The sequence below is a fragment of the Vigna unguiculata genome, chromosome 4 (genome assembly GCF_004118075.2).
Source record: "Vigna unguiculata cultivar IT97K-499-35 chromosome 4, ASM411807v1, whole genome shotgun sequence".
Lineage (NCBI taxonomy): Eukaryota > Viridiplantae > Streptophyta > Magnoliopsida > Fabales > Fabaceae > Vigna > Vigna unguiculata.
Window position 1 is genome coordinate 4,278,311 of NC_040282.1, and position 23,983 is coordinate 4,302,293.

General features: G+C 31.9%; 3 protein-coding genes and 1 non-coding gene across 5 annotated transcripts; 2 read left to right on the forward strand and 2 right to left on the reverse strand.

Moving 5' to 3' along the window:
* The first annotated feature begins 598 nt into the window (after positions 1 to 598).
* LOC114180373 (ATPase 11, plasma membrane-type-like) lies at positions 599 to 7,214 on the forward strand. 2 transcript variants are annotated; one of them, XM_028066679.1, is made up of 21 exons: positions 602 to 900; positions 1,187 to 1,306; positions 1,703 to 1,801; positions 1,981 to 2,118; positions 2,302 to 2,436; positions 2,528 to 2,707; positions 2,936 to 3,142; positions 3,235 to 3,354; positions 3,448 to 3,567; positions 3,715 to 3,837; positions 3,931 to 4,035; positions 4,135 to 4,279; positions 4,644 to 4,808; positions 4,899 to 5,137; positions 5,360 to 5,392; positions 5,478 to 5,559; positions 5,716 to 5,876; positions 5,978 to 6,163; positions 6,266 to 6,448; positions 6,539 to 6,717; positions 6,911 to 7,214. In XM_028066679.1, exons 1-21 carry the CDS (start codon positions 847 to 849, stop codon positions 7,005 to 7,007), a joined length of 2,871 nt encoding a protein of 956 aa, XP_027922480.1. In that variant the 5' UTR covers positions 602 to 846; the 3' UTR covers positions 7,008 to 7,214. The 2 variants fall into 2 exon arrangements, with proteins under 2 accessions (XP_027922479.1, XP_027922480.1); XM_028066678.1 differs by having other exon boundaries at positions 599 to 900; positions 4,644 to 5,137.
* Positions 7,215 to 7,365: 151 nt separating this feature from the next.
* Positions 7,366 to 8,706, reverse strand: LOC114180375. Its single transcript, XM_028066680.1, has one exon. The coding sequence runs from the start codon at positions 8,661 to 8,663 to the stop codon at positions 8,055 to 8,057; it is 609 nt and encodes a 202-aa protein (XP_027922481.1). The 5' UTR covers positions 8,664 to 8,706; the 3' UTR covers positions 7,366 to 8,054.
* A 2,606-nt stretch (positions 8,707 to 11,312) lies between these two features.
* LOC114181539 lies at positions 11,313 to 12,324 on the reverse strand. The gene has a single exon (XM_028068014.1). It carries the CDS (start codon positions 12,001 to 12,003, stop codon positions 11,497 to 11,499), a length of 507 nt encoding a protein of 168 aa, XP_027923815.1. The 5' UTR covers positions 12,004 to 12,324; the 3' UTR covers positions 11,313 to 11,496.
* Positions 12,325 to 16,043: 3,719 nt separating this feature from the next.
* On the forward strand, positions 16,044 to 16,116 carry TRNAE-CUC. The gene has a single exon. It is a non-coding gene; the product is annotated as a tRNA-Glu (tRNA).
* The last annotated feature ends 7,867 nt before the right edge of the window (positions 16,117 to 23,983 follow it).

Consider the following 23,983-nt stretch of genomic DNA (forward strand, 5'->3'; position numbering starts at 1 on the left):
ATTAAATTTTAACAATAATTAGAGTTTTATTTAGACAATATGGTCAGATTTTAATGTTATAATTTTTGAGGTTTTTTAAATTTTTAGCAAAATAATAATTTTGTTGCTGTCTTTTTTTTCCTTAATGAGAAACTATGTGACTGATAAGGATGACAATAAAAAATAATATAAAAACTTCTAATATTTAAGATTTGAAATAATAATAGACTAAAATAAATAAGAAAATCTCAATATTATAAAAATTAAAAACTTATATGAATATTGATTTTATTATAGATGGTACTAAAATAAAATTATAAGTATAATCAAAACAACATTCAAAACACCTAACGGATATTCTTAATTTATATTTAGAAAAATTTAAATCCAAACATGGATTAACCTTGAAAAAAAACACTAGGACACTATATTGAGAACCGAGCACAAATATATATACTAAAACAAAAAACATTAAATAATCTGAGTTGAAAAGTATATTTTGTTATGATTAATAATTATTCTAAATTTAATATGGAGGTAGAAAAGACTCTGGAATAAGAATAAATAAAGACACAATAAGTACAAGTGTGGAATATTATAGAAACAGAGTGTACCTGCAAGTACATGAAATCCTCATAGAGGTGTTTACCATGCTGTCCTTAAAAAGCTGCCACATCAAGAGTTAGGACACACAAACAAACCAAAAGCAGAAGAAACGTCACAGCACACATTCTAAATTGGGACGAAGAGGTGAAGAGAAAAGATAAAACAGAGGAATTGCTCTGTTTTCTTTGTGTGGTTTCTCTGGGTGTGTGATATTCATCAAAAGCTCTCACCTTTAGTGTTGTGCAACAAGTTTTGGTTGAGATGGCTGACAAGGAAGAAGCCATGCATGCTGTTTTGAAGGAAGCTGTGGATTTGGTACTGAACAGACCAACCCATATCTCTGTTTCTTACTTCTTTGTTCACGGAATTGCTTGAACTTTATGAACTGTTTATCTTTGTTTCTGTCCTGTGATTTTGCAATATTTTAGTAGTTTTTAAAGAAAAAAATATGGGGTTGGTGAGTGTTTTCTGGGTTTTGTTTTGCTGTTTCTGGAGTTGGGAGTTTCAAGTTTTGTTCTGTTTTTGGCAAATTTCCTCGGATTTTGTTGTTTTGAATTTATTTATTTATTGATTTTTACATTTGGTTGAAATTTTTTTGCAGGAAAACGTCCCACTTGAAGAGGTTTTTCAGACTCTGAGGTGTGATTCAAATGGACTCACAACAAAATCTGCTGAGGAGAGGTTGGCCATTTTTGGCCACAACAAACTTGAGGAGAAACAGGTCCTTCCCTTCAATTTGTCTTCTTCTTTTGCCTTTTCCTCTTTAGTAGGGAAAGGTGCTTTGTAGTTGCAGATGGGAAAACATCCCTTTCTCCACTATTTGATGGGGAAAATGTAAAGTACACCTCCATTTTGGGTTGAAAGGAAAAGAGAGATGGACAGGGAAAAAAAGAGTAAGGAAAGTGACATAGATGGTAAGTGATATGATGAAAAAGGAATAGACATAGAAAGAAAAATGAGATGAAAGGAAATGATAGAGAGTTGATATCATATTATGAGTTGCTGGTTAATAAATTTATTGAAGAACTTAGAAAGAGAGCTGCTCCTACTTTTAATTGGAAGCTTGTTCCTAGGTGTTATTTTAGTTTGTCTGCTGAGCTCTTTGTTGTTTTTGCAGGAGAGCAAGGTTTTGAAGTTTTTGGGATTTATGTGGAATCCTCTTTCATGGGTCATGGAAGCTGCAGCAATCATGGCCATTGCTTTGGCCAATGGAGGAGTAAGTTGCTGCACACCTTTAATAATTTATTTTGTTTAAAATGTTCATTTTGATTTCTTTGTGTGAATGCTGAGAATGGGAGAAAGACTTTCTGAAATGGTAGTACAAGTTTCTTTTGGAACTGCATTATGTTATTGGTTTTGCCAATTTCCTGAATTTTTTCTCTTCACATTCATCAGGGCAAACCTCCTGATTGGCAAGACTTCGTTGGGATTATCACACTCCTTATTATCAATTCAACAATAAGTTTCATCGAGGAGAACAATGCTGGTAATGCTGCAGCAGCTTTGATGGCTCGTCTGGCACCTAAAGCAAAGGTATTAGTTGTTAGAAGCTTATTGGTGTATTTGTATTGTTAGGTAACTCATTTTCAAGAAAGTGAAAATAATTTGCTTCCATTTGATGTATCTCAATTCATGCACCGATTTATATCAGCCATAATAACGGATGTTTTGTCTTAATTTGACTTTTACTAATAACATTATAAAATTCTTATTCAGGTCCTTCGGGATGGGAAATGGATTGAGGAGGATGCTAGTGTTCTTGTTCCAGGGGATATAGTTAGTGTTAAGCTAGGTGATATTATCCCTGCGGATGCTCGTTTACTTGAAGGTGATCCGTTGAAGATTGATCAGGTGCAACTTGTAGTCTTTGCTTTTTTATCTTCTGCTATTTGGTTATCATATTTATGTTGTTGGTTTTTTAAGTTTCTGGTTTGGGTTCCAGTCTGCACTTACTGGTGAATCTCTTCCTGTCACAAAAGGCCCTGGTGATAGTGTTTATTCAGGTTCCACATGCAAGCAGGGAGAGATAAATGCAGTTGTTATAGCCACGGGAGTTCATACCTTCTTTGGCAAAGCTGCTCACCTTGTGGACTCCACAAATCAAGTTGGTCATTTTCAGAAGGTAAATTGAACTTCAATCTCTTTAATGAAATTGTATTTGTTCAAAATTAAGAAGGAAATGTTTTGTATTATCCTCTCCATGTGCTTACCACTACCTATGCAGTAAATTAGATAATTTAAGAAAACATGCAGTGATATGTGATTATAATATGATTTGCTTCTTTTGATTTTATATATAGAATGATTTGCTTCACAATGACACTTAGCTTGTTCTGAGTTACTTAAATAGGTTCTGACTGCTATTGGGAACTTCTGCATATGTTCCATTGCTGTGGGAATGATAATAGAGATCATTGTCATGTACCCAATTCAACACCGACAATATCGACCTGGGATTGACAATCTGCTTGTGCTTCTCATCGGAGGAATTCCTATAGCCATGCCTACTGTTTTGTCAGTGACAATGGCTATTGGATCCCATCGCTTAGCTCAACAGGTAGACATCAGTGCTTCTTGAGAAGTGGTTGTCTCATGTTTTAAATCAAACAGTTTAGAATTTAAGGGTTATGCTTCATACAATCATTGCAGGGTGCTATTACTAAAAGAATGACAGCCATAGAAGAGATGGCAGGAATGGATGTATTATGTAGTGACAAAACTGGAACTTTGACTTTGAATAAACTGTCAGTTGACAAGAATCTTATTGAGGTTAGTAGTAGTCAGTTTTGAACTGTGTTGTTTGCTGATTTTCTTTTTCTTTGTGTGGTATTCTTACAGAACTGGTTTTAATGTTCTCTATAGATTTTTGCTAAAGGAGTTGATGTAGATACAGTAGTTCTCATGGCTGCTCGGGCTGCAAGATTGGAAAACCAAGATGCTATAGATGCTGCTGTTGTAGGGATGTTAGGTGATCCAAAAGAGGTACATTCATATATGATAATATGATAATCCATCTCTTTTTCGTGTATGTAAACAGGCTGTTGAATTTAAATGTTGTTGTAGTATTGTGCTCATTACTACCTTCTCTGATTGCTACATGCTGTTGTATCTGATTTGTCTAAAACTCAGGCAAGGGCTGGTATTCAAGAGGTTCACTTCCTTCCCTTCAATCCAACTGACAAAAGGACTGCCATGACTTATGTAGACAGTGAAGGTAAAATGCATCGCGTCAGCAAAGGCGCACCAGAGCAGGTACTGTCATGAGCCAGCTCACTGCTTTTGTATAATGGTTGCTCATAACTACAGAACTGAACAGAACTGATTCATACTTTTAATGATAACTAGATTTTGAATCTTTCACACAATAAGTCAGAGATAGAACGCAGAGTTCATTCTGTCATTGATAAGTTTGCAGAGCGTGGCTTACGGTCTCTTGCAGTGGCTTACCAGGTACAGACATGTGTATTTGTGCTCTTACTTTAGTGGTGGAAATAGCAGAGTAAAGTTACATTGCTTGCACTGCTGACAGCATTTATCACCATATCACAGGAAGTTCCTGATGGGGTAAAAGAAAGCCAAGGAGGGCCTTGGCAATTTATTGGACTCTTGCCTCTGTTTGACCCCCCTAGACATGATAGTGCCGAGACAATAAGAAGGGCATTAAACCTTGGAGTAAATGTTAAAATGATAACAGGTATTTATCCTCTGCAATGTATTATATAATCAAAGGCAGAAAGTAAGTAATACATTAATGTCGCTTTTGATGACTCTATATTTGTATATGAAATTCTAACATTGATGAATGTATTGGCATTGGTGTCAAACTTGCTTTGGTTAAGTAATTGAAGTAAAGAAAGTATAGGAAGGTGCCTAGTATCAACAGTTTTGGCCTCTCCACTAAGTGCTTGATGTTCTAATTGTTTGAACAGTTTGTTTGTAAAGCAATCTTTGTAGAAAGTCTTTTTGTAACTTTTAGATGTATCACTTGTACTTTGAACTCATGTTTATGGATTTTTCGGTATACCATATAATATCTTTATGTGTACCAATTTCTTTAGGTGATCAACTAGCAATAGGAAAAGAAACAGGTCGCCGTCTGGGAATGGGAACCAACATGTACCCTTCATCGGCTTTATTGGGCCAAAACAAGGATGAATCAATTGCTACCTTGCCAGTTGATGATTTGATTGAAAAAGCAGATGGATTTGCTGGTGTTTTTCCTGGTATAATAACACCATTGTTTTCTGATGGTTTACTTTTATATGATATCATTTTCTTTTATTTCTTTGACTTAACGAGTTCATCTAATACAGAACACAAATATGAGATTGTGAAACGTTTACAAGCTAGAAAACACATATGTGGGATGACTGGTGATGGGGTTAATGATGCTCCTGCTCTTAAAAAGGCAGACATTGGCATAGCTGTTGCTGATGCTACTGATGCAGCTCGCAGTGCTTCTGACATTGTTCTAACTGAACCTGGTCTCAGTGTTATCATCAGTGCGGTATTGACTAGTCGAGCCATATTCCAAAGGATGAAGAATTACACGGTGAGCTTACATTCAGTTCTAACAATTTTTTTTTACCTGTGGGAGTTGGATATTCTGTTACATTATCTTCCCGGGTTATTTTTCTTTTCTTAGACAAGAATTTGTCATCATCTTTCCGGTGAATTACAAATTTCTGTCTAAGAACCATTGTCTCACCACCTCATTTAAAAAAAATGATAACTATCATCATTTACTCATCGATTATGATTTTCTTCTGAACAGATCTACGCAGTTTCCATCACAATTCGTATTGTGGTAAGTTTTATGGTCTAAGGTTGTTTATAAGCTATTATTCTTGCAGACACGACTTTGATTGCCAACTATGCTTTTATTTTGACAGCTTGGTTTCATGTTACTGGCCCTCATATGGCAATTTGATTTTCCACCATTCATGGTGCTGATTATTGCTATTCTTAATGATGGTATGCACCTCATTTTTTTACAGTAATATAGATCTCTTTTCTTACCAATGAAGTCATGGATATTTTTGTCACTATTATCTTATAATAATTGTCATATAACTTCTTTTTTCACTGATGTTGTAAAAAAGATCCTGTTTCTGATGTTTCTGATGTCAGGTACCATTATGACAATATCAAAGGACAGGGTAAAACCATCTCCATATCCAGATAGCTGGAAGTTGGCAGAGATCTTTACCACTGGAATAATTCTTGGTGGTTATTTGGCTATGATGACAGTTATTTTCTTTTGGGCAGCATATAAAACAGATTTTTTCCCTGTAAGAAACATTCTTTCATCAACCATTTGTACAACATCTAATTCTTTGAGTCACTAACTTTGCTCAATCGCTTGTATTGACTCTCCTAATGAAATATTCAGCAAACTTTTGGAGTTGCAAGCCTTCAGAAAAAGGACAGGGATGACTATAGAAAGCTTGCCTCTGCAATATACCTGCAAGTTAGCACAATTAGTCAGGCTCTCATATTCGTTACACGAGCAAGAAGTTGGTCTTACGTTGAACGTCCTGGTTTGTTACTAGTAGCAGCTTTTGTTGTCGCCCAGCTAGTGAGTGAAATCAACACAACACCACTTTTTTAGTTGCATGTGTATGTACGTTGTAAATATAATAGCAAGATTATAACTTGATCATGTGCTTTGGTGGAGCAGATAGCTACATTGATCGCAGTTTATGCAAATTGGAGTTTTGCTGCGATTGAAGGGATTGGATGGGGTTGGGCCGGTGTTGTTTGGCTTTACAACCTTGTCTTTTACATGCCACTTGACTTTATCAAGTTCATAATTCGGTATGCCTTGAGTGGAAGGGCTTGGGATCTTGTTATTGAACAAAGGGTATGTGTGTTCTCTCAACCAGTTGAAATTGAAAAGACTAATTCAACATTTGAACCTGTTGCTAACTTTCTACTGTGGAATCTTTTGCAGATTGCTTTTACAAGGAAAAAGAATTTTGGAAGAGAGGAACGTGAACTTAAATGGGCACATGCACAGAGAACACTCCATGGCCTTCATCCACCAGAGACTAAGATGTTTGGTGAACGAACAACTTACACAGAACTCAATCATATGGCTGAAGAAGCTAAAAGACGAGCAGAGATTGCCAGGTATGAATCCATGCTTTTCTTAGATCACTCTTATGCTGTTCTCTCTCTTTCTCTCAATCTCAAGTTGTTTAACTGTATAGTATAGCAATCATTATTTCATTGTATTTTTCTGTGAAAAAAACTGTGAAGAATCTTCAGCTTCTTGCACTTATGCTTGCATCACTTTTTGTTCTTCTTTGCTTTCTCTTTGCAGACTGAGAGAACTGCATACATTGAAGGGCCATGTTGAGTCTGTGGTTAGACTGAAAGGCCTCGACATTGATACAATACAGCAATCATACACTGTCTAGAATCATACACAGAACTCATTTATGTATAATGGAGTTAGCAGTGTGAACATAGAGCAGCAACAAATACATGCTTTAAACCTGTAGAACACTTTGTCTACACTCTCTGTATGTTTGATCTAACAGTTTTGGTGAACTGTGTTCTTCTGTGTCTACTTTTGGTAGACATGAAACTATTAATAGCATTTTCAGAGTTTTGTTTGTGCTTACAATTTGAAGTCTACTATCTATCAAAAAATCATCAGTCTAAATTGTGATTGTGAAGAGAGATTTCACTAAAAATCTTCTTCTTCCACAATTTTGTTGGAGTTAAAAAACCTGTCTAATCAACTTGTCTTTGTTTCTCAGTTCTTTATAATAAATTTGTTGTATCTTATTACAACGATAACATCTAACGAGTGTTCTGAGAAAATGTTGTTGTTTGTCTTTTTAATAACTTTCAATGTATCACCATCACTGATTTGAACATGGGATTTAAAAGATGAAATCATGTTTTGCATACAGGACGGTTTTTGGAATTTTATTAAGGAATTTCTTATCATCTTTCTGAACCTCTTGCTTGGATTATTCTCATTCAATCCTTGTACATTACAACATTCCTGTCTTATTTAAAATAATTAAATGTATTCAACGAATTCTAATAATTTAAATTTAAATTTGACAGTGAAATTTGTTAAAGTTAAAAGATATATAAAAAGCATAGGTCATTTCCATTTAGAACTCAACGAAAAATTGTTGGAGACTGACAGAGTCGTTAATTTCATGATAAAATATCTAAAAAAGTAATTAATTAATTTAATGGCGAGTCTTACCTGTAATCTCTATATTGATACTTCATATGTTTTTTATTAATTTCTTATATTCAAAACATGATTTTTCTTTTCTCATTCAAACAATAAATTTGAGATGGACTTGGACATCTCTTACAGAAATTTCTTACTAAAATTCCTGAACGTAAATGCGTCATAAATTTCTTGTTTTGTTAAGATTTGATTTATGAAACTTGTGAAGAACTTAACTGAATGCGTGATGAAGAGTGTATAAGAAGTTTTAAGAAGAGAAACGAAAGGAAGAACTTGAAATCTGAGCAGTGATAGACAGAGTTGTTGTTGGTCCAACGAGCTTCCTGGTGTTCATGATGGCGGCGTGGAGAATAAGTTGAGTGGTCACATAGCGTCTTCCCAAACCGAAAAACATCAACATTATGGGACCAAAAGACTGCACCATGTCGGAGTACTGTTCCTTTTTCGCAACAAATTTACTGTCGCCGCTCCACGCGCTCAACAGCAACGCGCTGCCACCGAGCACCACCCCGAAGAAGCACATGCTCTCGGGGAGCGTTAAAACGATCGAGAACGAACAGGCGAATGCGAACATGGCGGCGCTGAGCACCGCCCAGAGGAAGAGTCTGACGTGGGCGGCACGTGCCGATGGAGCGGGTGGGAGAGGGAAGAAGTCGACGGAGAAGTAAAGGACGTAGATGAAGGAGGTGAAGAGGAGCATGGGGTTGTCGTTGTGCGTGTAGGAGAGGTAGGTTATGAAGGAGGTGCTGATTGTGGTGGCGAGGAAACCTAGAATGTAGAGCGGGTTCACGCGGATGAGTGGCGCGTTGGCGTCACCGGAGGAGGTGACGGGGAGGAGCGGTGGTGGTGAAGTCATTGTTGTAGTTTGATGTGGTTTGTTTTGGTGAATGAAGAGTTAGTTTTATACGAAAAGAGTGAGAGATTGGGTTTGTAATGTAAAGTAAAAGCATTGATGTGAAGTTTTGGCTTATGAGAAGCTTCATCTTAAGCTTCATGGAAATTCCTAGAGACTTCCCACGCGTCTAAATTAGTTCAAAGTAGTACTTGGATTCACAGTAAAATAATGAAAATAAAGAAACCGAGTAAATATATAAATATATTTTTAGTTCTTAATTTTCAACGTAAATTTTATTTTGTTAATGTCAGATTTCACTATAATATAGTTAGGTGTGAGGAAGATAGGTTGAAAATTTATTGTAAGGTTAATTTAAAATATATAAATAAATGTAAAATTTATTTTATATATTAGTTTTTGTGAGATTAAATTAGATAAAATTTAATTTGTAACATTAGAGTAAGAATGTGTTGTAACTAAATTCGGTCTCACTTCAAAGTTTTAAAATTTAAATATATTTAACTCAAAAATAATTATATAAAAAGTTTAATACCGTTTTTAATTCAAATTTGTATTTTTATTCACAATAATTAGATTTAAAAAAAGTAATATAAGTTTAAATAAATTTAATTCATAATAAATTTCAAGTTTAATTCAATTTCATTAAAACCAGTTGTAATATTCGTTTAGCTAAATGTATCTCCGCAGTGAGGTTATGTAATTATCTTGATAAGTGACTTAATTAATTGAAATATGTCCTTATTAATAGAATTATTTACTTTTTTCTGGAGTGATAGTTCACTTAATGAATGAACGGTTTTTTCAATGGTTTTTTCCTAACGTTTTGTTCATCATTTCTTCTCTTTTTCTTGTTTTTAAAAGTTATCTTGAGAATAGTTTTTTATCATTTCCAACGTCCACTGCTATGAAAATGTTAAGTAGAAGATTATCGAAGAGATTTATGACGATGAATTTATGGTTCTTAATTTTTATTTAGTACTTAACTTTTTCATATCTTTTTTTATGTGAGATTTAAAATCACACTTAAATTTCAAGCAGAAAATAAAGTGATTTGAAGTTTTCAGATTTGTGATTATTGAATCAGAAGTTGTTTTGAGTTCTGAGCAAAAATGCCTGGTATTTGCGATGAATTATTCTCTATGAGGAATTGTGGGGGCAATGAAACACCTCAAAGAAACTTTTACTTTTACTTCTGCAAGAATTAAAAAGCTTAAATTATTTATATTTTAAGTTAAAAGTAGAATTTTTACATTTAACTACTTTTTAAATTTCTTATAGATCTTTTTAATTGATTTCTTATTAAAAAAATATTTTATTGAGTACTTAAAACTTTTATGCTTTTAAGTAGAGTTCTTATAATTTAATTTTGTTATTAACTAATATGATTATTATCTTACATAATTATTATTTATGTGTTTCTAGTATAACTAAGATTTCAATTTCTTGAAAATTTGAATATTTTTGTTTCAGTATCAGGTCTTTATTGTGTAATTTGTTTCAAGTGAAATGAAATTATCATTTAATCTTGTAGTCTTAAATAACCCTAATTATATTTATAAAAATTAACATATTTTTTAAAATTAACTATTAAAATAAAAATCAAACTAATGATAGAGATAGTGTTGATAAAGATAATTAAAGTTGTAGAGTTTACTTTTTTTTATTGTCTGTAATATTATATTTGAGACTACAAAATCAAAATAGTTGATGATATAAATAAATTTAATTAAAAATTGTAAATTTTTTGAGTACTTGATAAAACGAAATTTTTTTAATAAAGATTAAATATTACTTATGCAATATAACCCACTTAACATAAGAATCAAATAATAGACATTCAATTAAAAATATAAAAACCTTTAAATTTTAATAAAATAAAATTGTTAACAAAAAATATCTAAATTTATGAAAAACTTACAATTTTATGAAGTTTAACTTTTATTGTTTATCTACTTTCATTTTATTTAATATTCCTAAATCAGTCGATCCAGCTTGAACTTGCTAATTAAGAGGTTAAAATTAATTTTAAAGTTTCTGCTTTTTGTAGTTCATAAGTTGTGAATTTTTAATTCCATACTAGTTGCCACGCACACTAATCTTAATATAAACTTAATTTTCATGGGTAAAGGTTTAAGATTTCAATCCAAGCTAGTATTCAATCTTCTTTTAAAAATCATAATTTAAAAATAGTCTTTTCTATATATATATATATATATATATATATATATATATATATATATTATATTCAAAGTTTCAACTCAACTCAGTAAATAATTTTTATATAAAAATTATATTGTATTTGTATTTAGGGTTTAGTATGGTTTTGGTCCTTTAACTTTCAGTAAATTTTGAAATTAGTCCATTTTGAAACTTTGAACCAATTTAGTCTTCTATATTTCAAAATAGGTAGATTTAGTCATTTTAATCAAATTTTGTTAAATTTATTTAATATTTCAAACGCGTTTTATAATAGTATTTGACTTAACATTAAAGCAAAAATGTGTCAAACAGTATAAACAACTCAAATACAATCCTGAAATATGTACAAAACATCAAATAAACCTAACAAAATTTGATTAAAAGGATGTCTAGAAAAATGAAGGACTAAATTGGTCTAAAATTTTGAAATAAATTAATTCTAAAATTCACTTAAAGGACAAAAATATAATCTTGTATTTATATTAATACTATTTATAAAGTATCAAAATATTTCCCTTATCTTCTTTATTTAATACAAAAACCAACAAGTTGATAACACGGTATACACTTATTTTCGTTATAAACAAATTTATTCAGACCAAAACAGAGACATTGCTTCAACCTGGTACCTTTATCACACTTCATCGACAACCTTAGCCTCTGTCAATGGTTTACGCTCACAACAATCATCACTGTTGCAAGCACTACCACCATTCTTCTCACTCTCCCAAATGAAGTAGACACAGAACAGATACGAGTTGCCACCGATCACAAGGGCGAAGAAGAACACAGACTCAAGAAAGCCCATGAAAGTTGAAAACTCGAACGCAAACCCCAACATGATGGAACTGATCAAAACCCAGATCACGATTTTAATGTTGTGAGAAGATGGTGAAGATGGGGGAAGAGTGTGGTACAAGCGGAAGCAATAGTCCAAGAAGAAGGATCCGAAGTAGACGAAAGCCACGAATACGATGGTGGGAGTGTCGTTGTTTCTGTGCGCGCTGTAGATTGTTACCACGCTGCTGATCGTCATGTTGATGAATCCGAAGAAGGGTAACAAGCGTTTAAGCTTTTGGAGTGATTCATCGAATGAAGAAGTTGTGAGAGGAAGAAGGTGAAGTGATGATGAAGCACTCATGGAATTTTGATAGTGTCTGTTACTGGAAATTTGACTGTAACAGTCTCAAGATTTTTGAAGTGCCTGCAACTACAGTTTCTGCTGTGGTATGAAGATTCTTGAGATGCTTAACAATGTCTGTGACTGTAATCTGAATTACAGTGCCAATGCTATAACATGGATTACAATAATGTCAAGATTTTTGCAGTGTCTGTGACTACAATCTTGAATGTTGGTGACGGAAGATGTTGGAAACGAATTCACTTAAATTTAGGGTGCAAAGAGGAATTTCGTGGAAAGTAAGGTGAGGATTGAGATGTTTCTCTTGTGTTTCTTCGAAACATTGGAAAACATATTCTGAGAAAGTATCTAAGAAGTGTACGTGAGACTGCATTGACGATACGAAAAGGAAGTTTCTTGGAAGTTTCGGAGGTCCCACATCGATTAAAAGTGCTCAACCACAAGGTGTTTTTCTCGGGTAGGTTAGTTTGAATGAGACAGAATATAGAATCAGACTCATCGCTTTCCTACTAAAACTGTTTTGAATTTCTTAGTTATTTTCATATATAAATATATATATATATATATATATATATATATAATTAAAATTAATTTTGATAAAGATAAGTCCTCTCACAAAAACTGATTCTTTATATATAAATATATATAATTAAAATTGATTTTTAGCTCAATATGATAGTTGAACAATTCTTCATTGACAAGTCATTGTCTTAGATTAGAATACAAAAAGTATAAATATTTTGTTATATTAATCTGTAAACTGATTTTGAATTTTGATATCATGTTTTGATCAATTCATTATTAACAAATCTAAGGGTTGATTACAAAAAGTATGAACATCGAGTTTCACTACAATAAAGATAGCGAGTAATATCATTAACTTAAACTTAGTGTAATCACCACACTATATATACCATATAAATTTATAAATTCAAAAGGTAAACATGGTGTTTTACAAAGTGTAAATATCAAATTTGACTATAATAAAGGTATAAACTTAGTATTAAGCTATCAAATTTCACATGAAGTTCAATTCTTGAACTTGGTTATTATCATCAAACTTCATTTTTGATTGATATTTAAAAATTTAAGTTTTCAATAATGCACTGGTTTATTTTTGCTTTTTCTATACCGAACATCCTTAAAAGTGATATGGAATTTCAAAGTAAATATGGGAAAAATAAACGCTACTACTCCATTACTCTTTTGTTTTGAAAAAAAAAATATTATTTAACCCAACTCACGTAGAAAAGAAAATAATGTATTTATAAAAAGATTGAAAAAGTAACGAGGGTATTCTCAACTAAAAAGTAACGAGTGGTGTAAAAAAAAATAGTATTAAAATACTATTGTTTTGGGATTCATGAAAAGTCATTGATTTATGCAAACGAGCAAAAACTAGGTTCGAGTTAAGATATACTAAACTTCAAGCGTTGCATTTGGTTGTACTACACAAAGATTATTGAAGTTGGTGAAAGCTCTTTCATACCTTGAAATATTAATTAAAAGAAACTGTCCATGTTGTTCTACAAATAGACGTATTTGGACAAACTTTTACATATACACTTCTAAAAGAGAAAAACAAGTAGAGAAGAAAATCTCTCCATAACTTAAAAACTAATATATACAAAAATTAAAATAAAGATTTAAAGAAATTGTATGAGATAACTTCTTCAAATTAACTATGAAGAAAAATTGATTTTAATTTATGAAAGAAGTTATTTATTTGTTTTTATTATTCTTTTTTCTCATATAAGTACAATACTTAACAACGTTTTTTTTTTTCTACTCAAAGAGGGTGCATGTTATCACCCAATAAGAGGAATTGGAACATAACCTTGCATATGTGAGCCCTGATGATAAATTAGAAGATCAATATAGCCATTATGTGAGTCCAAATGGAAGGGGAAACAACCCAAATGGTTGGATGATTACGTGGTTAATGACAAAGTTGGAAGGAAATAGATTCTCTTGAGTTTGCAAAGATATTATGAGATATTGTTTTGTTTCCCTTTTTATGCTTTGCACAATTAGTTTTATTTCCTAAGAGACTATATATGTCTTTGGTTTTCACTGTGAAGATAATGAAAAATATTCCTTCTCCATTTTCTCTCTATTTCTAATTCTTTGGTCTATCTTTTATGTTTATGTCTCAAGACCTACCATTTGGTGCTTTCATTTAGAGAATGACAAGTTTGCCGTCCGCTAACAATGTTACCATGAAAGCTCTTATTTCTACTATCAAAGCCCTGTCCACCAGACTTGATGCCTTAGAAAGCAAAATTTATGAGCCAAAACTCCAAATTGACAACCTATTACACTTACCCACCACCATCAAACTTGACATAACTCGATTTAATGGGGAGGAACCCTTGGGATGGATCTTCAAAGTAAATCAATTTTTTGACTATCATCGTACCATAAATGAACAATGGTTAAGAATCTCTTTGTTATACATGGAAGGAGAAGCCCTAAGGTGGTATCAATGGATGCATAGCAATGGCCAACTCTCATTTTGGGCTGCATTTCTTCAATCTATGGAATTGCGATTTGTCCCGTCTGATTTTGACGATCCTCAGGGTGTGCTCTTCAAACTAGCTCAAACCAATTCAGTTCGAGAATACCAAGCTCAGTTCGAGAATCTTGCCAATCGTGTTAATGGTTTATCAGCGCCATTTTACTTGAGTTGTTTTATTTTTGGTCTTAAGCTAGAGATTCGACATGAAGTGATTCCTTTCTGGCCAAACTCGTTGTTTGAAGTCATCAACCTCGCAAAGTTACAAGAGGAAAAGATTTTTGCTGCCAAACCTAAATTTGGATATACCATTATGGCGACCACATCTCCATTTAAAGTCACTTCTTTTGCTACAACGTCAAGAATGACAGGACCATCAATCAGAACCACCAACATAAAAGCTTTGTTGCCTACACCATCCAATCCTCCAATATGCAAGCTCTATAAACTCGTAGGGAGAAAGGGATTTACTACTGCGATGAATGATTTACGTCGAGGCACCGGTATCAAAAGCGATTTCATCTTTTGATAACAGCACTTCAAGTTTCCTCGATTGATGATGAGCTCATTTTTATATTTAATATTTAATAACTTTTTACAATTTAATTATAGGTAATTTTTATTTACTTTATAAATATTTTTTACTTATTCAGTAGATAATTTTTATTTATTTAATTTTAAAAAATAGTTAAATTAAGAAAAATGGTTCAATTTCAAAAACGAGTTAAATTCAAATAAAATAGTAACCTGAAGGGTAAAAAAAAAAAGATAAAAAAGTGAAAACCGAAAAAAGAAATTTCCTTTATATTTAATAATAGGAATAGATTATTTTTATTGCATATTTTAACATCAATAGTTTTATTTTGTACGATATTATATTTCACATAATTCCTACATTTTTAATTTAATAAAACCTTTTGATATATTTCCATGTTTTAATTTACCTACGTTTGCTTTTATTTTTAAATCTCAGCATCATTATTATTATTTTGTACATGATTTCTCCTATTTCATAATATACACATATTCTGATTTTATTTTATTCATAATATAATATATTTTTATTTTGTATTATTTTATTATTATTATTATATTATTATTTTTAATAATATTATTATTAGTAATATTAATAATAATATTATTTCATTATTATTAATAATTGTTTTAAGACAATAATAATAATAATAATTATTATTATTATTAACATTATGATTAATATTAATATTTAAATTAATATTAATATTGGTATTAGTAACATTATTATTTTTAGTCCTGTAATGTAACAACAACTCATTCGTTCTATAAAGTTGTTTTTTTACAAAATTTACATTCTAAATTTGGAAAAAAAATGAATAGTTCAAAAATTCCTTAATCGTTTTATATCTGAGAATAAGAAAATGATAAAATTAAATAAAATAAATAGAGAATAAAAGTGATACTATTTTGCGTGATTTGGAAGGCTAAATGTACTTTTGAATTAATATTCTAAGTTGAATTAAAACGTTGAACCTTTTAGAATCAGTAATCCGTTGTAGTCTAGTTGGTCAGGATTTTCGGCTCTCACCCGAAAGACCCGGGTTCAAGTCCCGGCAACGGAAGTTATTTTGCTTTTTACTATTTAATGATAATCTCTCTCAACCACATTGTTAATTCAGCTTTGTTTTGATGCAAGTTATATTACAAATTAAATATCAAAGTAATAATACATACATTTTGTTTAAATACATATATACAATTACAACTAATATAAATATTAAATTTCAACTTGTTAAAATAAAACAAAATAAAAATTTGGACATACAAAAGTTATTATAAATATTAAATTTTAATTTGTTAAAATAAAATAATATGATAAAAGATTAGACATACAACTGTAAATAGTCTCATTGTTTTGGCTCGTTATATTTAAAGATAATAATGGGTTATATTTTATTTAATTCCATTACCAAACCATTCTATTTAAGAAACATGTATCTAGTAATTTACTAATAATATATCTATTAACAATATATTTATCTAAGAAAACAAATATACAGCAAAGCAAAAGTAATAATTCACTCTTACTTAAAATTTTGACACATGAGCATTACCTAAAATTAATCATTTTACATCTGAACTACTATTTACTTATTATTATTATTATTATTATTATTATTATTGTGACATCCCATTTTAATAGATTACGCTACTAAATAAAATATCACACAGATATAATAACGAGAAGCACTTAGATGAATATAAAACGTAGAGGAGATAACTATTACAGTCATCCGGAAATACTTAACAGGAATCTTAGGCATACCACATAGACCTAAGATAGAGAAGGTTTAAAGAAGTGCAACAGTCTTGCAAAAGGGTTGCCACTAAGGCAACTAACACAAAAGGCCTCCTGGCCCTGAGACTATTCCTAAGACCTCTAAACAGGAAGTCTAGGCCGCACCGCTGCTTCTCCCAGATCCATCATGAACCTCCCTCCCATCTGCTCCCACCAGAAGGTGATCATCGCAAGAGAGAAAACATAGCAGAAAGCAAACACAAACATGCAAGGGTAAGCTAGTGTAATACAATACTTATCATGTTGTAAAATAATAAGTGCATAAACATTCACAGGCATACAACACAGAGACACATCAATCATGTTATGGCAGACAAGCAAGACACTATGACTCAATTATCCGGATACATATATTAAGATCGGATTCACTGGATGCCTGCACTCGTGGTGGCCTCTACTGCTCTGCAGAGCCATTGCCAATGGGTTTCACCCTACCACTCACGAGGTTAGCCTTTAAGCGCCTAAGGCCATTATCCTGCCAGAGACTAGGGCCTCCCGCTACTCTCACCACTTGGGTCAGATTTCTCTACCTGAGACTCACTGACCCTTTAGAGTTTCGGGATGCGATCCTTACTTGAATCCATATCCTAATATATACACTACACGCCACCATGAAGTCTCCCCATGGGACTCATGGAATTACGCCTATCACATCATCAGAATTATGTTTCTCATACCATAACCACCACGTTGATCTCATGCATACAATCCTCATGTTAAGACATCACAAAACCACAATTCCATGATTAATCTCATACCAAGTATGCCAGTTTCATTCATAAAAACCCAAACACCCAAGCATATTCACGTACATCATATTTAGGAAGAATAGTTTGAATGGCACATGCAACAAATCACTCAAACAGCCAAGGAAACATAGCACACTCTCGCGAACTCGCTCAGGCGAGACGCTAGCCTTCCTGAGGCAGCGAATTCTCGCTCAGGCGAGATAGGCAACAGGGTTTTCTCACGCATTCTCGCTCAGGCGAGCCGCGTGACATGACCCCTTCACGAATTCTCGCTCAAGCGAGATGGGCAACGTGTGATGGTTCACGATTTCTCGCTCAGGCGAGACCTCCTCGCCTGAGCGAGACATGGCGTCGCTCAGAACGTGGACAGGTCGCCTAGGCGAGCTCTCGTGGTGGTGAGTACTCTGATACTCTCGCCTAGGCGAGACAAGCTCGCTTGGGCGAAAATAGCAGCGTTCACCACTGTCAACCCACATGCAGTGGCGGAAACAGCCCAGATCTACCCCCAAGCGCACATGCAACTCCATATCATTCGATAAAAGCATACTAGGCACGCATACGAACATAAAACAACCACAAACAACCCAGAAATATTTAAGACCGAAGAATCTAGCTTCCCTTACCTTGTTGAACGCTAGCAGAAGAGAGTAGCAACCCAAGAAAGGTAGTGGAGCACCGGAGTAGGGTACGGAGCCGAGAGTAAAGGAGTAGAGTGGAGCTAGCTGGTAAGGGGAACTTATGCCCTAACAGAGCCCTTTGGTTTTCGTTGAGAGAGATGAGAGCAACTACTTTCTGAAACAGATGGAAGTAAGAGTGTGAGGGTGGCTGGTAGGGTAGGGTGCCCTTCTATAGGGCAGGGCCTTGGGCCTCCGAAAAGGCCAGGCCCAAAAACTTTACTGAAAAAGGAAAAAAAAGGGGCTTACAATTATTATTATTATTATTATTATTATATTATTATTATTATTAGTAGTAGTATATATTATCATCAATATCATTATTACTATTATTATATATTATTATTGTATATCATTATTATTTTTAATTAAAAGGTACATATAATTATGATGGATATATAGTTATAATATAGTTATAGATAAAATAAATTTTAGTTATTGAAACAAAAAATATTATAAGTAATTTTGTGTAAATAAATTTTTATTATAAATAATTATTTAAATTTTAAAAAGTAGTTACTAAAATGATAAAAGTGTAAATAATTATTTTATAATGAGTAATTATTTAAATTCAAAAAAGTAGTTAATAGAATGATAAAACTGAAAAATAGATTTTTGTATTATAAATAATTATTTAAATTTAAAAAGTAGTAATTGAGAGGGTCAAATTCAAAAAATAAAAGAGGACATCAAAAAGATGTATTCTCTTTATATATAATTGTGATGTATATGCATTATTTGCATGTATTTATGTTTTTAACCTCAAATTCATGTTATTCTAACTTATTTTAATAGAGATTATATTTCACACATCACTAACAAATTGTTATGTCAATTTTACATTTTAACACAGATAAATTCATACTCAAATACTATTTTTAATCCTAATATTACCATTTCAGACAAAAATAATTGTCTCTATGTATTTATGTTTTTAACCTCGATTTCATATTACTCTAACTGATTTTAACAGGATTTGATTACTCAATACCTTTTTAATATTTATCATTTTTTTAAGTAGTATATTACTTCTATTTAAAAAATTTATTATAAACTTCATGTTATATTTATTTTGTATATGATCATATTATATAATATATTTATATTCTCACAATAATATATATATATATATATATATATATATAATATAATATTTTAAATTGACTTAAAATTTTAATAATATAACAATATTATTTTATGACATAACACTAATAGATAATATAAATTTTATAATTTAAAACAAACAAATTAATATACAAATATTGTTTTTTAATTTTATTATTATTTGTTCCTATTGATAACATTTGTTATTGTTATTATTATTATTGTTTTTTAATTTTATTATTATTTGTTCCTATTGATAACATTTGTTATTGTTATTATTATTAGTATAAATAGTATTATTATTATAATTCATTTTTATTAATTTATATATTATTAACTGTATTTTCTATTATCTATTAAATTAATATTAAAATAATATGATTTACTTTTAATTAATTCATTATAAAAGAAAAAAAATTAATTATTTAATATTTCTCATATTATTAAAACTTATTATTTAAATATTATATATATAATTATACATAATTATAACTTAAATATAATTATACAAATGAATTATTTATTTAAATGTAATAATTATATTAATTTTCTTAATTCAATTAAAACAAAAACAAAAAAACGTATGCACCGTGTGAAACCCCTTTTAACATTTCCCTCTCTCCGTTAAAAGCAAACCACCATACCTCATCTTCCTCATCTTCTCTGCTCCTCAATTCTCTTCCAATCTCTCTTCTCAAACTGCTGCCATCTCACTATCTGCCTGTTTCGTGCTCAGATTCTGGAAGGACCAACCCAACAGGACCCTCAACTACTCCCTCCCTCGACTTCCTTTCTCCTAGGTAGGTTCCATCTTTATTCTGGTTCAGTTCCAACTAGAATTCACTAGTTAACCTCTGAATTCTGGGTCTGATTGTGTGATTCTTCCTTCTCTATGTCTTGGTGATGGATTCTCCTAGGTTAAACTTCAATTTGCTTGACTCCACAAAACTGAATTCTTGGCAAAAAGGTAAGGGAAGCTAACTCTTCACTCAATTTTCGTGTAAAGTGTGTTTCTGAGTGATTTAATTGCATCATCATGTGTTTAATTGATGTTTGGAACTGCTTGTTGTGTGAAATTGAGTTTTGGATGAATTTACGTGGTTCTGCATGTGAAGAACATATGAGAATCCTGGTAATTTCGCCCAGGCGAGCAGCTCTCTCTTGAGCGAAAATATCAGAGGATCGCATTTGTCACTGCGCGAGGTGTCATTTAGGCGAGCTGGGGTCGCTTGAGCGAGAGACACTCTCGTCTAAGCGAACCAGCTTAGCCTGAGCGAGAATTCGCTCAGGATTATTGAATTGCCACTGTAAGAGGTCTCGCCCAGGCGAGAGCAGCTCGCCTAAGCGAGACAACTCTCTAGCTCAGGTGAGATCCTCTAGCTTGAGCGAGATTCACTGCAGAATTTGATTTCCTTCTCTGTTTTAGATTAAATGAAGTTGTGCTAAGTGGATTGATGTGATAATTGTCTATCCTGAATGTGAGTTTTATGAATGATAGTCAGTGTGATGGAATTGTGTGAATTTGGTCTGTATGAGAATGTGATGGAATTAGGATTTCAAGGGAAATCCTAAGGATGATGGTTTTAGTGAATGTAAGGACATGAGGACTCAAATTGGTTGTATCCTGACGCTCCTATAACCATTAAGACTCATATAGAATATAATGGATTATGTCGGGAGGAGTAGCATGAGGTCCTAGTCTATGGACCCGATCCGTCATAGGCGCGAAAGGGGCTTATCCTGTGAGTGGTTGGGTGAATACCCCTTGTGCCCAAAACTCTGTAGAGTTTGGGAACCGTCACAGGTGCAAGCCACCAAGAGCTCCAATGTCACTTACATAATCCGGATATCGAGTCTAGAATGGTGATTGTGTGTTATGATTGTGGCTATTTGAACAATTCTAATAGATGTGATAAACCTTGATTGATGCTTAACTATTTAATTGCATGATTTCTCTTTATTAAGTTAGCTTACCCTTCTTGCATATGTTTGTTTCGTGTGTCTTTCTCTTTTGCAATGATCGCCCTTATCGTTTGGCGTGAGCAGCTAAAAGTGCAGGTGAAGATACACCCCTCCTGAATAGGAGTTGAATAGTGTTTGAGTGCTTCCAGAAGTAGCTTCCACCCTTAGTTTTGCTTAGATGTTTGGGTGTTTTGTAACCCTCTCTTAGTGTAGGCTCTATGTATAGGCAGTACATGTATAGTTGTCTTGAGGATGACTGTATTAATACCTTATACTAACCTATTACTATCATCTGCCTTTGAATTATCATAATTTAATATTTTGTTTGATAGCATAAAAATTATTAAAACGGGATATTACAATTGTATTCTACAATTGAAAATTTTTGGATCACGTAATTCAAAGTATCCACAAAACTAAATAAAACTAAAGTCTAAACGTAAAACTAGGCCTTTTCACTGTTGGTGGAAGAGTGCAAAGGGGTATGATATTGATAACTATAATTAGTAATGCACAAGGTTAATTTTGTCTTTCCGTATGTTGGAAGAGGAACCATGGAGGTGCAAAAAATAAATAATCATGAAAATATATTTGACGGAACTAACTCGTCGGCCTGTAAATGTGATCCACTGAAACCCAAGTAGAAAATAATAACAAGAGGAAAACTTTAAATAAATAATAAGAGTCAAATATGTTTTTGTCTCTTAATTTTTTGTGAATTTTGTAATTAATCAATTTTGAAATTTTAGATTAATTTAGTCTCTCTTTTAAAATATGTGAATTCAATCATTTTAATAAAATTTTATTGAGTTTATTTGATGTTTCGTATGTATTTTAGAATTGTATTTGAATTGTTTATATTATTTCACATATTTTTGTTTTAATGTTAATCAGATAAAAAAAAGGGTAAATATTGATGTATGAATTGTATAATAATGAATCGAAGTGGATATGAATGAAATAACTACAATAGATATGAATAATCGAAGTTGAGGAACTCGTGAAAATGCAATTATGAGGCAAAGATTAAGATTCAATGATATGGGTGAAGGCACAAACAAGTTACAACATTTTGTGTATCCAATTCTATTTTCTAATGTACAAGAATAAAAAATGTTCGGAAGGAAAAACATGAGTATTAAATTTAGGGACGACTTAAGGATTTTGAAATTTTAAAGTAAATTTAAAAATGATTTTTTTTTTAAGTTTTTTATTTTTTTGAAAGTCTCAAACAATAAATACTAAAAAAATTAAATTATTTTTTTGGAGACTTAAAATAATTAGTACTATTTTTTTTTTAATTTAAAACAAGCTTAAATTTTGAGTCGGTCAAAATTAAATTACAAAGAAACTCTCGAAAGACATGATTGATCTTCAAAACTTTTGATAAAGTTTGGTTGCAACAATGAGTGCCAAAGGCAACATAGGAAAAATGAATAATACCATGAAAACAATAAAATTAATGTAGGTAACGTGTCTAAATTTGATGGGTGGTAGTGCTAGTGCTCCTAATAAGTCTTGAATTACATTGACAAAAACAATTATAGATTAACCAATTGTGGTGCACCAACATAAGGTACCAACCGATCTTCTGCATCATAAAACAATATTCTATAAGGTTATCGTCTTATAAATTTAATTTAATTTAATAACTGTCTTCTTTGTTTACCCTTAGGAATCACATTAGATATTAATTTTGTTCATAATGGAAAAAATGTTTTCATAAATACTTATTCAACTTAGATAAGTATAGTTTGCAGAGATGAAATTATGAATCTGAGTAAAATCTTTAGTTTGTACTTTCGTACAACATGATACTTTAGGTTAAAATAACGCGAGTCTCTTATATATAAAAAGGTTAAATTTTAAAATTAATCTCTTTTCAAAATTTTATATTAATTTAGTTTTTATTTTTAAAAATATGTGGACTTAGTTTTTTTTAACAAATTTTGTTAAATATATTTAACATTTTATAATAATATTTGAGTTAACATTACAAAAAATGTGTCAAATGATATAAATAATTCAAATATTATCATCAAATGTGCTTGAAACGTCATATAAACTTAACAAAATTTGGTTAAAAGAACTAAATTCTCGTTTTTTAGAGATGATAGACTAAATTAGTTACAAATTTAAAAAAAAAAACTAATTTCAAATTTCACTTAAATTCAAAAAAAAAAAAAATTTAATCCTGTATAAAATTAATCATCAAATTGATGACTTTCGAGTTCTAGCTCCCCTATGTGCCCTGGAACCAAAATTTTTTCTTCAACCTTAATATTATAATTAAATGAGATTATATCACACATTTTTAATACTGAATTAAGAAGAAACAAGGAAAAAAAAAAAGAATAGTTGGAAGAGCACACATGAAGCAAATGAGGGTAGCCTAAGGATGAGGCTTTGCATAATGATTTTCCACAAGGAAAAAACAACGTTATCTGTGGAATAATTTAGAGAGCAAAGTGAAAGTCATATGTCGTAGGTTCCAATTTACCAAGTGGCACTGCTCTGTGCTGTTTTCAAAAAGCAAAAAGAAAAATGCCTGTCACTTTCTCTCTCTTGCCCGCACTGCCCCACTTCCCCACTTTTCACGTTTTCAAGCCTGCCCGACCTGCCCGCTGTGGAAAAACTTTCC